At 42.1% G+C, this 16,145-nt stretch overlaps 1 protein-coding gene across 6 annotated transcripts in view; it reads left to right on the top strand.

Moving 5' to 3' along the window:
- The window catches only part of LRP1B (LDL receptor related protein 1B), a 2,177,452-nt gene that overhangs the window by 924,431 nt on the left and 1,236,876 nt on the right, over positions 1 to 16,145 (top strand). For all 6 annotated transcript variants that reach the window (XM_082262163.1, XM_082262161.1, XM_082262165.1 and 3 more), the window contains exon 5: positions 2,887 to 3,015. In XM_082262163.1, the coding sequence (XP_082118289.1) occupies positions 2,887 to 3,015 (129 nt within the window). The remainder of the gene's footprint in view (positions 1 to 2,886; positions 3,016 to 16,145) is intronic.

The raw sequence follows: 16,145 nt of genomic DNA on the forward strand, positions 1-16,145 counted from the left end.
ACGATTTTTCATAAATCCATGCTGATTACTACTAATTATATTGTTTTCATTGCTAAAGTCTTGTATGTGGTCCCTTAACATCCCCTCCAAAATCTTGCAGACTACAGATGTTAGGCTGACAGGTCTATAGTTACCCGGGATACACCTCGGCCCCTTTTTAAATATTGGTACTACGTTGGCCTTTTTCCAATCTGCTGGCACCATGCCCGTCTGTAAACTATCCTTAAAGATCAAGAATAATGGTCTGGCAATCACCTGGCAGAGCTCTTTAAGAACCCTCGGGTGCAAGCCATCCGGTCCCGGTGATTTATTTATGTTAAGTTTCTCAAGTTTAGTTCTAAGTCTATCTTCTGTTAGCCATGGGGGTACTTCCTAAAGGTGTGTTGTTTAGTTTGGCCTTACAAGCTGGGTTCGTGTAGCCCCCCGATTCTTTTGTGAAGACTGAAGAGAAGAAATTATTTAACACTTCCGCCTTTTCCCTGTCCTCAGTGGCCATATTTCCTTTGTCATCTTTTATGGGGCCAATGTGTTCTGGCCTTGCTTTCCTACTGTTTATATACTTAAAGAATTTCTTGGGGTTCTTTTTACTCTCTTCCGCTATATGTCTCTCGTGTTCTATTTTAGCCGCCCTGATTTCATCTTTACATTTCTTATTACACTCTTTGTAATGCTTAAATGCTGCCAATGACCCCTCAGCCTTGTATTTTTTGAAAGCCTTTCCTTTAGCACTAATATGCATTTTTATGTTGGAGTTTAGCCACCCAGGGTTTAATTTTGCTCTTTTAAATGTATTTCCCTTTGGAATGCACTGGTCTATCCCCTTGTTAAGTATGCTCTTGAAGCACTCCCATTTTTCCTCTGTGTTCTTTGTTCCCAGGGTTCTATCCCAATTGATATTTTCTAGCAGCGAGCGCAGTTTTGGGAAATTGGCTCTTTTGAAATTCAGCGTCCTTATATTACCCCTCTGCTTCCTATTACTGTAATTAATACTAAAACTTATTGACCTATGGTCACTGTTTCCTAAGTTGTCCCGTATTTCTATATCCGTGAGCAGGTCTGTATTGTTGGTAATCAGTAGGTCAAGTACCGCATTGTTTCTTGTCGGTGCATTCACCATCTGACCCATGAAATTGTCCTGCAAGATATTTAGGAACTGCCTAGCCTTGGCTGAATGCGCTGTTCCATCTGCCCAGTCTATATCTGGATAATTAAAGTCCCCCATTATAATGACATTTCCCATCCTTGCTGCCAATCCTATCTGTAAAATGAGGTCCGCCTCCCCCTCCTCCCTCAGGTTGGGGGGCCTATAGCATACGCCCAATATTACCTTCCCCACCGTGCCTTCCCTTTGAAGCTCTACCCATAGGGATTCTGTCTCGTCCATAGCTCCATTATTAATATCATCCCTCATATTTACCTGTATACTGTTCTTAATATACAGACATACCCCTCCCCCTTTTTTACCTTCTCTATCTCTGCGATAAAGCATGTCATTTAAAGGATTTGTATATTTTCAATGTTGCCCTTGCTGCAGGACATTTTTTTATGTTTGCACTGGTACATGTCCCCCATTACATTTCCCAACTGCCCACGTTACGCAGGTGCTAACAGGGAATTTCTAACACCATCCAACACTGGAGCGATCTATGATCTATTTATTTGCATACCTAACTCTCTATATGAATTCATCTTTCCCACACATATCTATGTATTTTTCTTCCTCAGATCTGTCTCTATCATAGGTTGCACGCAATGGTTATATAGTGCACCCCCTAAGGAGCAGCAAGTAAAGTGGGCTCCTCAACCTGCACAACCAGGCAAACCAAAATTCCACAGTCACTTAGGAGTCAGAGAACAGTCAGTCATTTTGTTTTTTTGTTTGTTTTATTGAGGAATAATAACTTGGATAGGGATAGGAGTTTATGGAATGCCCACTTGACTTCAAACAAACTTCAGGGACGGTTTTCTAGCAAAGGCCCGTTACATGTAGGGACTCACAGCCCCCATACTTGGAGAACACATAGGGTGACACATCTCACATTTTCCCAACACTACCTCTCTGTAGTCACTGCTCCCAGCACCACCTCTTCAGGCCCTGTCAGCGCTCCCAGCTGCAGCAGCCATTTTCACTAGCCCTCCAGGCTAACTTCTCCCACATAAAAAACAAAACCAAAGAAAATTCTCAACTTGGTTTTGACTTCTCCCACAGTCCTCCAGACTGACACTCTCTCCACAGTCCTCCAGACTGACAATCACCAGCCCACCTGGCTGACTCTCAGGAGATCTCTAGGATGTGCTGACCTGCTCCTGCTGTCCTTGCACTTGCTCCTGTGCCCCCAGGAAAGGATTTCTCTGTGTTGTAGAAGTTTCCTCCAGCACCCAAGCCTCAGACTTCGATGTCACCCCCTCAGAATAGGGGCACCCTCAAGGGCCATTGACAGCCTCCTCAGCACTCCTTTTCTATCTTCCACTGACTGCCTCTGCTGGAATGGCTCATGGCTATTTATGAGGTGGCCTGCCCCCTTCCAGCTCCCTTTCTGCTGGGGATTGGCTGGGGCCCTCATAAATATTCCAAACAGCCTCTCCTAGCCTCCACCCACTGCATCTGGAAGCTTCTCCAAGGTTCCAGAAAACAGGGGCAGGCACCAGAAGAGCTGTCTGAATGAGTCCTCTAGCCTCCCTGGGTTACTAATCCCTGACCCAGATTCAACCCAGGCCTGGCTCTCAGCCAAGTAAATTTACCTACTCTAACAACTAAACTATGTACACTAGCACACTAGCTAGAGAGTGCTACAGTTATGATGACATATTTGCTAGTTACTATAATCTAACATAAGCAGGACCTGTTTTTTGGTGGTGACTACCCTCTTTTGTGCTCTCTTTCAGATGTTGATGAATGTTTACTGTACGGCTTTTGCAGTCAGACCTGCAGGAACACACAAGGCTCTTATACATGCAGTTGTGTCGAAGGGTATTTAATGCAGCTGGACAACAAATCCTGCAAAGCCAAAAATGGTAAGCCCTTCTGATTCTGTGCAATATGTGAAAACAACAGTTGCCATGTACAGTATAGGCCATGATGAAATACATAGGAATAACAAAATAAAGTTTAGTGTCATTCATTTCAATAAAAAAAGGTAGGTAAAGGTCACTATACAGTGCTGGGAATAAAGGTGCAGTTTAAAGGGAATTGTATAAAGAAAATCCTTTTCTTGTTTGGTGCCCCCCTGCATGGTAACATGGAATATCCATTCCTCCCACAACTCCTGTAAAACTACAATAGAACCCCTCTCTATACAATCTTCCATATATAGAATCATTGTTTTTATGACCACATTTTACCAGCAGATAGAGATAGATGTTCACCTTGTTACAAAATAAGATTGTTCTAGTCTAGTTGTACAAGTTGCTTATAGTTACCGTGAACTCTGTTTTTTTTATATCTGCCATGTTAACGGTTGATGAAGACTAGCGTCTCCTGACGGCGCTAAAGGCAGCCTGCTGGGTCTTGAGCAGGCCTCCAAAGATTGGGACACAATGATATCCTCTATGACCTGAGTCCATACAGAGTGCCTACTACATGGCTCAGTACACGAAACAAAGCAGACCTACACCGACAAATCCTGCTCTTTTCATCTCTCATCACATCTTTTTTTATTGTCCCCAACTTTAAAAATTATCTAAACCAAAGAACAAAAACTGATTCTACTGCAGGTTACCAGTCCTATAAATGGGGTGACTGCATTTTCCTTTTAGTTTACCCTGGTAATCCTGCCATTAACCGCTTCCCATTGCAGCTGCACCGATTACAGAGATATCATTTTTTTATGGCTGGCAATTCCTTTCACTGCTGGATACTTTTACAGGCGGTAAAAGGGGGCCCCACCCTCTCCCACCGCCACCTTAACTGGGCTCTCTCAAGTTGGTGATAAGGGAGCCCAGTAAGGATGCAACCAGCGGCATCCGCTTCCTGGGACACAGTAAGAGGATCTGATGTTGTTCCCCCCACTGTGTTGTGCCAGAAATTGGAAGAAAGCATCTCATCAAACCGATATAGGTTTGATCAGATGCTTTGGAGGCCAGAGGAAAGATATGGGCTAATAGATATTAGACATAGACACATAGCAAGCTGCTTGCTGTGGGGGCACTCAATAAGAGGGATGGGCTAGGAGCAGGAACGAGGGGCCCTAAGAAGAGGAGGATCCATGCTGCTCTGTGCAAAACCAACTGCACAGAGGAGGTAAGTTTAACGTGTTTGTTATTTTAAAAAAAAATGAGACTTTACAATCACTTTAAGCTGCTTTTGCATTACCATAGTCTGTTATGTTGTAAGGGAAACCCCAAAACTTATGGGTTTCAGTAACATTTTGACTGTTGAAGACAGATTGAAAATTATATTTATTTAGACAAACATGTAGGTACATGTTTGGAGAGCAATTCAATACATACCTTCTGTTGATTTGATAAACATTGCTCTAACTGGCTAGGGCCCCTAATACAATTTATACATTCTAAAGTGGGTGTAATCTAGCTATCTAGTTTCTTTAAAGTCACATCTGAGTCTTTGGTGACATTCTTTGATATGTGGATGGATATTTCACATAGACGTGTCACTTCCAAAGCTTGTTGACTAAACAGGTCTTCAAAGGCCGCGATAGCAATCTTAACAGCTGGAGCTGTAAATGGCTTTTGAATACAAGAGCTGTTATACAATATGACTTCTGAGAACATTAACATCCAATATATCTGCTTAATCTTAAATACATGTTTGATAAATAAAATGGTTGCTTCCCTTTTCCCCATCAATGTTTATACTGGCCCTCAAAAGTCATCAGACAGAGGTTGTACAATCAGAATGTAACTAAGAACGAGCTAACATTGAACAGAGTCCCTCCTTAAACCAGAAGAAGACTGTCAGATCACAAGAGATCGCCAATCCAATCAGTTGTGTCCATTGATTCCCTGTCACACGGCTGCAAGTAACCAAGGGGCAGGGATTCTGGTGACATCATTGACCTAAGATGACCATGTGCTCATATTTGGTCAATTACATTGTTCAAGTATGGGAGCCTAAGCTCAATTCTAATTGTAAAATTTGTGGAAACTAGGAAAAACGGAAGAAAAATGTAAATTAAATTACTTGTCCTGATTCTTTTTCCTATTCAGAACCTCTCTGACGCCAATTACTGTACATACCTGTAGTCTTTGTTGAGCATCCAACCCTATACAGTCTGTAGATTGGTCAGTGCTGCCTGAAGATCTGTCCTCTAAATTTTGAACATAAATATATGCTGTGTGTGAAACCAATATATCACCAATCACGTAGTGTTATAACAAGTCACAGTATTATTAACCAAAATGGCATGCAGTTAATAGTGCTTACCTAGAATCCTCATATGTGCAGTCCTTATAATTCTTGTGTGGTGTGACCCTACCAGCCAATCACCATCTACATAGACAATGCTTCTTAGTCCAATGTCTCCTTATGGGGCTCCAAAATCAAAACGATTTGTCACCACACATGTGCTCTCCCCCCCCCCCCCCCTTATGGGTGTATTCTCACCTTAATATGTATGGCCTCGCAATTATGTTTGGTCATATGGCACTTTTTAGCCTCTCCAGGGCTGAATTAGTATAGTCTAAATCTCCCGATTCCCTTTCCTTCAATAGAATAACCTCCCCATCAGTCGTTACCATCAGAGTGCATAAAGGTAAAATATTGCTTATACCGTAAAAACGCTGGCTTTAATAAAACACATATAAAATGGGTACTCACGCTTCCCTGGTGCTTCTAGCGCACCGGGCTATAACAGGCAATGTGTTTGTCTGGTGTTCCCACACACAATCTCCCCACAGGCTGCTGTCTCCTCGTTGGGTCAAGATGCCATTACCGTCCTTGCCCCTCTGCTTGATTTGATTATTTTTCACACCTATATGGGATTGTGAACAGCAGCGCATTTTTAGTAAATTGAGAACACACAAAATCTTGCAAGATTTTTTTATTTATCTGTCCTCCAAGCCCCTTTGAGATAGTTGATTGAATGATGCTGGGACCCTAGGTGGATTTTACTGCCTACCTATGATTGGTATTCTTTCAAAACTCTACTACTAGTGATATGTAGGCTGCTTCCATATACAGAGAGACCTCTAAGGCAGGGGTGGCAAACTCAATTTAATCGAGGGCCGAATCAGCAATATGATTGCCCTCAAAAGGGCCGGTTGTATCTGTAAGACTAGATGTTCAAAGCATCCCCTACCCTTACATAAGACGTCAGAAGCCTCCCCACCATCAGAAGTTGAGTCCCTCGCCCTCCCTTACATTAAAGTGCACCAACCTTACCTTGTACTGCTGCTGGGAAGATGCTGGAGGCATTGCTGGAAAGCAGAAAGCACAAGGGTCTGGAGGAGGGCTGGAGCTCTCCTGCAACTGCAGGAGTGGTGCAAGGGCCACATGAAATAGCCTGGAGGGCCGGATTCGGCCCGCGGGCCTTGTATTTGACACATGTGCTCTAAGGAAAAGCTTGGGAAATGGGTGTACTGAGTGAATCAAAGAATTTGAGCGCTACACTAAAATGTTGAAATCCAAACAGGAGGTTTTATTTCAAAACATGTAGCAAACTCAAAAGCCAATGTGTTTCGGGGGCGTCACTCATCAAGGCTTAGGAAAATGGTTGTTGGAGGACTTGAACTGAAGAACTGCTGTTTGGATTTCAACATTTCACTGTGGCACCCTGACTGTAATTCCCTTTGGCAGTGACCATGTGAGCCATACCCAGATGTGCTCACTCAAAATACATTGGATTTTTCCCTTTAAGACTAGCAGGCGGGCAGGGTAAAATGGCATTAAATGGATTGATCCTCTGCTTTGCGTGTTGTGAATGCATCAATGTTTGTTCAAAACTAAATGCTGGCACCTAAGTTTATGCGTTGAAGTTCTTGGTAATTGAATCCCTGCAGAACAGTTTTGATTGACGGAGATGTTCTAATGCCTGGATAAAATCTACTAAACACTAAATAATCATCAAGCTGTTTTCATGAAGATGTTACTTGCTGAAAACCCTAGAAGGAGGAAGAGAAAATATTCCATCCACTATATTCGTCGGCAGCAGATGGGGACTTGCAAATAAATCTTCCATTATATCATAGGATAATATAAAATACCAGTGCTTACCTGAAAATTATAGTCATATTCCATTTAAATAAATGATTAGCTATGGTTCAACAATTTTAAATTCTAATAGCTTTACTTTCCTGATATACATTACAGTTCAATTAAAATACGCTTTGAATGGCCACATTTAATTAACTATCTCAGCTGTGTCAAGAATCCGGACTGATGAATTAACTTGACCTCCTTTACTTTGACATTACATTTTGTTCAGGAGGCGGCTAACTAAAATTCAGCTTTGACATTGAGTAAGAGTAGATGGTTGGTTCAACCTTCTTTGATAACCTGTTATTGTGTACAAAAAGTGAAGACGTATTCAGATGAGGACTGATGATAAAGATTGTTGATGATGGCTGATAATTATGATTAATAATTATTATTATGTCTCTCAGAAAGTTTGGGGTTTCAGTGATACCCTTTATTGGCTAATCTAAGTAATTAAAGATGCAAACTTTTTGGATAGATGGTAGAGGCGGGGCTGTGAAATCACAATCAGTATGGGATCAGGATGCTAGCAGAAACCACTGGATTAGTGGTGCGTACTACAGTGAGTTCCAACTTCCACAGGGATCCCATAGGTATGGCAACTACATACTTACATTGGTCCAAGCTGGATGAATGTAACTATGTAAAAATTGCCTCCTTTATCTTTAATAGCCAACAAAGGGTAAACCTTAAAGCGAAGCTTCACCAAAAAGGGACTATTCCACCTTAAGGCCTTTTCCCTCACGCTTCTTTAGGAAATGGCCTTTTTTTGGGGGGGGGAGGGGGGCGGGGGGGGTTTTGGCGGGGGGGGGGAGAGCGGGTACCTCGTTCTGACATGTGCCTGCTACCACTTTTACTCAGAGTTCTTTCAACCTCCCTCCCCGCAGTCTTCTGGGACACGTTGAAGCTCCCAGAAGACTGTGGGACCTTTCACAAAGCGCAGAAAGGCTTATAAAAGCGCAGTGGGCAGCCGGCTCTGAAGCCACAAGCTGTCACAGTTGAGCACATCGCCGGATGCCATGACAGGTGAGTATCTGTTTATTAAAAGCCAGCAGCTACAATTTTTGTAGCTGCTGACTTTCAATTTTTACAAAGGTGGCTGGAGCTACTCTTTAAATAAGTATTCTATGTATGGATATTTTTAAATAGTTACATTGATTTTGCTTGAACTAATGTAACTCTGTAAATACCATAAACAGTGGGATCCTCGTGGAAAGCTGGAAATCACTGTAATAGGCACCGCTACTATAGTGATCTCCACTAACTTCCAGTTCATGTGCCGAGTGGCTGTTCTGCGTACCCTGGTTCACTCACTGAGTCAGTGGCTCAGAAGATCTTCATAGAAGCTGGGAAAAAGCATATTCATTGAAAGGTCTGAAATGACAGCCCTGTATTTTTCATATGACAAAGATAAACTCCAGGCAGATATAAAAGACACAAATTAATGGGGCTCTGTATTTATTGAAAGAGAAGTGTGGGAAATATAAAATAATAAACATTAACACACCTAGATGGCTGTAGTATTGATCCAAGCTGCAGCTGTCCCTCACCACCTCAACACTGAGAAATGAGCCATCAAAGACCATTGATCGCTCAAAACTCAGGTAAACTCTGAGCACAGAGTGGTGACTGTCAGCCACTGCTCCATGCTCTGCCCCTCCAGCATTCATTGGAGCTTTTGGCTGTGGAGGGGCGGGAGCGGCTGGCTCAGGCTCTCAGTGGTGTGCTGAGAGACTGAACCATCTGCAGATCCAGGCATCTAGGCAGATCCCGACATTATTGTCCAGATCCCTGCAGAGCCTGGACCGGCTCTGTGACTTCAGCTGACAGCAGACTTTAGCCCTGTGTCAGTTGAATCTAGGCCACAGGGGTGCATAACTAGGTGCATTCATTTGACCAACAGAGGAAATACAGTCAAAAGAGCTTTGGCCCTACTTCTCCTATAATACATCATTAAATGTATCTTTTAATGCAAGCAGTGTATTACCTGAATCTGACTTGGTATCAGCCTCTTGCTGTCCCTGTAAAGCAGAGCTCAAACTGCAGGACAAAGAAGCAGCAAAAGAAGCTAATCAGCTCATGTGCAGCAAGGTGCATACATGTAGAAACAACTGAACACATTGGTGGACTTTACGAGCACATCATAAGATAGACTTGGACACAAATATATATAAAATAAACATTTATTGAATTCAAAGTTAAAATGTGTTCATAAAAGGTGATGAACCTTGACCAAACAGAAAAGGGTCCAAGTCATCCCACATATATATAAATAATCATGACCAAAGATTGGTCATGTACTGTATAAACACAACAATACTTTTCAAATAATGCGTGAATGTGAAAATACCTCTGCCCAAAGGTCAACGCATTTCGAGGTAAGCTTCATCAGGACCAGATGCAGACAATAGTATTCTTCTCCAAGTAATGCAAGGCAAAAAATTGACTTTGGGCGGACACAGGGAATAGCTGAGGCCTAGGACACCGAACTGAGTTTACGCTAGTGTAAGTGGAAAATGCATATATCCCACTGAGAGATGTAAAACCAATGACGGACACATAGGGTCTGGGAATGGATTATGAAAATGAATACGCTATACAGAGTGATTGCTATGGGCTCAAGTATGGGATCCAGATAGAAGATGTAATATTAATCTTGCCGTAACTTGGCTAAAGAATCAAGTAAAGATCATGTATTCTGACAAAAAAACAAAGAAAGCCCAAAGCTAGGGACTTCCCCACAGACAACAAACCACGTATATCCACGAGTAAGGGATAACCCTTAAACCAAGCAGGTAGACATTCCCCGGATGTGTCGCCAAGAGCTCTCACAGCTTATTGAAGGGAAGGGGCATAACCCCCTTCCCACAGCACACAGGAACAGAGCTGAGGCTGTCAATCACAGGTTGTGTGCTGGAGCTTCCTCCCCTGTCACCTTTTTTCTCTTGGTGTCAGGAAAACTTCTATTCAAAAAACAGATTTTTAAACCTTGTGTGAGAGTTCAGAAAAGGGGGGCAGAGAGCTGAAGTCACACTCTACAGAGCTCAGTAAGGTGAGCTCTGAGAGCTATTTAGAGGGAATGGAACCCCCCCTCCCCCCTTCACATAGCCCACAGGAAAAGAGCTGAGGCTGCCAATCTGCTTGAGCTCCCTCCTTTGTCACCTTTTTTCTTATGGTGTCAGGGAAACGTATCAGGAGGGACTCCTGATAGCAGAAGAACAAAACAGCAGACAGAAATGAAACTTAGTGCTCCTAATACATACTATAGAGGGACTTCATTCATATTTCATGTCTGTGGTTCACAACCATTTTAAATTATGCTGGCCATCATCCAGTCTAGAAGACTGAGGACATCTTGTAGAAGAGAAGTACTGCAGGGGACGGCGTTGGACTGAATGTGATTTTTGCAGCAAACGTTGTTATCCTTTTTATTTATTATTTTTTTAGTTCTACTTTAACCGCTTGCCGACTGCTCACAGTATATTTACTGCGGCAGTCAGCCCCTCACAGGCAGAGTGACGTAGGTCTACGTTGCTAGCCTGTGAGGCTCTGGGGAGCGAGCGGACCCCCCCGCGCGTGTGACCAGCGGACCCGATGTCCGCCGGTCACTCGGCGATCGGCGGGGGAGAGGGAGAATGTCAGGCAGCTTGTGTAAACAAGCCACCTGTCATTCTCCTCGCTGTAAAAACACTGATCACATGGATCTACTATGTAGATCCATTGATCAGTGTCCTTACAGCTCAAGCCACAGCCAATCACAGTAGAAAGCACGCCCCTAGGGACACACACAGCCCCTCCCTCCCAAATAAAGTTAACCCCTTCACTACCAGTGTATTTTTACAGTAACAGTGCATATATATAGCACTGATTACTGTAGAAATGTCACTGGTAACCCCAAAAGTGTCAAAAATGTCAGTCAAGGGTCTGATCTGTCCGCCCCAATGTCGCAGTACCGCAAAAAAAATCGCAGATCGCCACCATTACACGTTAAAAAAAAACACCAAAAATGACAGAAATCTTTCCCTTTGTTAGTAAACGCGATAACTTTTGCGCAAACCAATCAAAATACGCTTTTTGCAATTTTTTTTACCAAACATAGGTAGCATAAAACAAATTGGCCGAAAATTTTAAAAAGTTTTGATTTTTACATTTTTTTTGGGGAATTTCATACAAAAAAATGTGAAAAATATTGTTATTTTTGCAAAATGTACGCTCTTTTTTTGTTTATAGCGCAAAAAGTAAAAATCGCACTGGTGATCAAATACCACCAAAAGAAAGCTCTGTTTGTGGGAAAAAAAGGACGCCAAATTCGTTTAGATACAGCGTCGCACGACCGCACAATTGTCTGTTAAAGTCACGCAGTGCCGAATCGCAAAATACCCCCTGGTCGTTTAGCAGGAAAATCCTCCGGGGCTTAAGTGGTTAAATAAGCAGTCTTACACAGACATAGGAACTTAAATCAACTACAACAGTCACTGACACCTTAGTGTCAAACACCTAAGAATACCAGATAGACTTTGGTCTTAAGTTTTAGGTTCTTTGATGTATTTACATTTAATCTGCTCAAGATTAAAGTGTGACTTTGCTCGCATAATGCTGATGTCACTCAGAATAAACTTAAAAAATAAGACGGGGTGGCTTTAACCAACATTTACACAGTGAGGATATGACAGATAAGACAGTCTTATTCCAGACTTCTTTGAGGCATTTGCACAATGAATAAACATTGGGGGATTCTGTTTTTCACCCGGCTACATAATTCATTAAATCTGTCAGCCTTCTTGAGGTTGAAAGGAACAAGCTCTACACAAAGTGTAAAGACTTAGAATCAATACTGTGTTTTTAAAAGAATATTTTAGACACAAGTTCTCATTTGCCTCTAGGCAAGGAAAGCCAAAGCCTAATTTGCCCTGCAGACACGAGGCACCTGAATACAAGAATACCAAACTAAAAATACGCCATTTATTCTGTTTTCTGCACTTTGGATCACAGCCGTGCAGCTGAAAAGATCTGCAGTCTTGTAATTATGTCAAGGATTTCAGTATAGTAATGTATATGTAAACCCAGTCACTAAAATTTCATACAAATTTCAATATACAGTATATACAGGTGCATCTCAGAAATTAGAATATCATCAAAAAGTTAATGTATTTCAGTAATTCAATTCAAAAAGTGAAATTCATATATTTTATATACATGCGTTACACACACACTGATATATTTCAAGCATTTCTTACTTTTAATTTTGATTATTATGGCTTACAACTAGTGAAAATCCAAAATTCAGCATCTCAGAAAATTAAAATATTACATAAGACCAATATAAAAAAAGTTTTTTTTTTCTAGTACATGGATTGCAGGAAAAAACGTACCAGGAAAGGTTAAAGGACCTTAACATGTATAGCTTGGAAGAAAGAAGAGACAGAGGGGATATGATAGAAACTTTTAAATACATAAAGGGAATCAACTCGGTAAAGGAGGAGAGCATATTTAAAAGAAGAAAAACTACCACAAGAGGACACAATTTTAAATTAGAGGGGCAAAGGTTTAAAAGTAATATGAGGAAGTATTACTTTACTGAGAGAGTAGTGGATGCATGGAATAACCTTCCTGCAGAAGTGGTACCTGCAAATACAGTGAAGGAGTTTAAGCATGCATGGCCGAATAATTACGACCGACAATCGCTACGTGTGCCGATACCAATATTTTGGTAATTGGATATCGGTATCGGCCGATATCTGTCGATATTTTCAGATATTAAAATAACATTTTATATAGTAATTTTTAAATAAAAATAAATACATTTTTTATAATAATTTTCGGATTAAAAAAAAAAAAAAACATTAAAGGTACTCTGCACTTAAAACCATTCAAAACGCCAAGTTTGGCTGTTTTGAATAATGTACGTTTTTTTAATTTGGCGCCACCAGTACCTGGAAGTGATGTCATGTTATGACATCACTTCCGGGTACCCGTGGTGCCAAATTCAAAGAAATGGAGACCCGGTCAGGTGGCAGCGGTGACGGTAGGATGCATGGGTCTCCCGGTGGGACAGTAGGAGACCCGGGTGAGCCGTGGAAGGCGGCGGGAGGGGGGGGCGTCCCCTCCCGCTCCTTGGAATGGCTACCGAGCCGCATCATTTTTCATTACAAGACAGCCGACTGTTGGCTATGGACACCGGAACCGGGGTGATGCCTATAGCTGCAGGCATCACCCCGGTACAAGCACTTTCCAGAAATATCGGCAATATCAGTAAATCAAAAGTCTGCAGTTAAAGCACATCTTGTTTGTTTCATTTCAAATCCATTGTGGTGGTGTATAGAGCCAAAAAGAATTGTGTCAATGTCCCAATATTTATGGACCTGACTGTATATATATATATATGCATATACAGAGCATGTTTAGCTTTAGTTAAGTTTTGCCTGAACTTCTACTTTAAAAGAGGGAAAATAGGAAAGGTAGGATGAATAGAATAAAACTAGTTAGTGGGGGTGTAGTGTAATGGGGAAAGATGGGGGGAGGGGGTTGAGAGACTGGTTTTCGGCACAAGAGCAGGCCCAGAATAAAGCTTCTGTAACCCCCAGGAGTCATTTAAAGCCAACTGCACCCTGGACAACCATCAAAAGCGATGTACATTTCAAAATGGCAAAATTTAGGAAGATAATGGATTTTCTCTGACATTTTAACATATCAGGGTGACATTTTAGGAGAATGATGATCCTTAATTTCTCTCATCCCAAGTACCACTTGACAGCACTGCATTCAGTATACAAATTAGCACTGCTGCATAACTATTTTTCAAACATGCTTTTTTTTTTATGCCGCTCCAAAAATTCCGCCTGTGCTACTTTGGGAGTTTGGGTGCAGTCCTCAAGAGACTCCACTGCGCCTGGATTGGATGCATGAGAAAGGATGGTCACACTCCGAAGACTTCAAGAGCTGTATTTAAAAAAAGAGGTGCATAGGGAATACAATGGTCCCACCTACTGATTGCCCCTTCACTTGATGGGTTTCACCCCCTCCTACAGGGCTTGGTCGCTGAGATCTTCACGTGTCCATGTTCAAGCTTTCAAAAACAAAAAAATGTTAAAGATGATGTCTCCAGAGTGTGACCATACTTTTACTTCTCCATTTATATCCAATAATCGTTCGTATAAAATATCGTTCTGAAGTCTTTGAAGCACTGTCTTACGTCTGTGGGTAGAATTTGCCTATCTGGGATCGATAATTCTCTTGTCACTTGACTTTGCTGAGCCAATTCGCCAAGATTTAGGTCTGCACATTTGCAGACAGTAATGACATCAAATTGATTTGCTTATATGCATAACAATATATAATTCCCGGGACTTGTCCCTGCCTCGTTCTTTCACATTCCGGAGATGTAATATCTGGGCCAGCATCCAAGTTGATATTTTAAGAATGCTGGGAAGTGGAGGCTGTTGCTGTAATCAGACTGCACATTTTGTCACTGTCAGTAGCAAAATGTTGTCTTACCACATGCTGCAGAATCCATACATCGGGATGATAACTCCTTTTCTTTGATGTAACTGGGGGGAGAATTTTCCCATATTCCTTCAGAAATTCTGCTTCTTCTCACAATATTATGTTATCAACTCCTGTTAGCATGCCATGAATGCAAATGTTGTGTTGGCAGTATATTAACAGTACTCTAGTTACATTTTTCTGTTTTCTCTCTTGTATGAAGATTGCCATTTGTCTCAATATTATCCAAGTAATAAAAAAAAATGGAGATCTTTTTACATCAGTCTCAAAGCTCTCCATAGCCTAAGGTCACATGACAACCTTGTATTCCAGCAGATAGAGATGGAATGTGCAGTCTACCAAAAAGAGCCAAAGGCTATGGCGTGATATGCAGTATGTCCTTGGATCAACACAATTATCATCATATGTATGCATTCAGAGCATCAATAGCGATGAGAGCTGCAATCCACTAAGAAAATAAATGTTTATTCCTCACTACATTTTTACCATGGCCAGACATAGGGGCGAATTGTATAACACTAGAGCAGATCCAGCAAGGTTTTGCTGGGGTGAATGGCTGGGACAACTGAAGGCAGACATCGGAAAAATGCAGACTAAGCCAGGTATATTCTCTTGCCTAGATGCACTGCATTAAAGTTGTTGTAAACCTTTGCAATAAAAAAAATGAACAGTGCATTGCGTTCTAGTGTGTAGTTGTCTCAATCCAAAGCACCTACTGTGATTTCTCTCTGCTGCCTCATTCTTGCTGTCTGCATGAGTCATTTCTGAGAGTCTATGCCAGCCTTTCTCAACCTTTTTACACCAGAGGAACCATTGAAATAACTTTCAGGTCTCAGGGAAACCATAGGATTAGTTCATGAGGGATCATTGGGAACATGCCCCTGTCACGTATCTGGTAGCAGAGCCTGATACAGTGAGTAAGGCCTCTCTTACACCTCTGACTCTGGGCCACTAAAAGTGTAGACAGGATGTGCAGGAGTGCAGAGTGGCAGGAGTGCCAGTAAGTCTTCATAGAAGCAAGGCAGAAGAAGTCGTCAGGTGGCTCCAACAATCAGGCAGGCAGCTGGAGGATGGTAGACTGAAGCAGGCTGGTACTGGCGACAGCGGGCAGATGAGGCATGCACTGGTAGCAGACTGAAGAACAGCAGGCGCAGTAGAATGTGTCAGGAAGCAGAGTCAGGCAAGACGGGTCATACACTGCTAGGACAGATCAGGTACAGAGGAGCAGGCATCAACTTGGTCTGGGTACAATCTGGCTCAGGAGCCAGTTGGTGGAATAGAAGCCAATGGAGTAGACAGAAGTGGAGGTCAAGGACAAGCCGGGGTCGGTGCAGATGGAGTTCATAGGGTAGTCAGATGAGTCGGGTCAGTAACTGGAATCAGGATACAGGATAACCGGAACAAAGGATACACAGGAGGCTGAAAGACAAAGCAGCACTGAACCTGAGCACTGGCTGAGTTTAAATGGCCTGGTTGGCACCAACTTCTG

The sequence above is a fragment of the Pelophylax lessonae genome (assembly GCF_965119305.1).
Source record: "Pelophylax lessonae genome assembly, chromosome: 6".
Taxonomy (NCBI): Eukaryota; Metazoa; Chordata; class Amphibia; order Anura; family Ranidae; genus Pelophylax; species Pelophylax lessonae.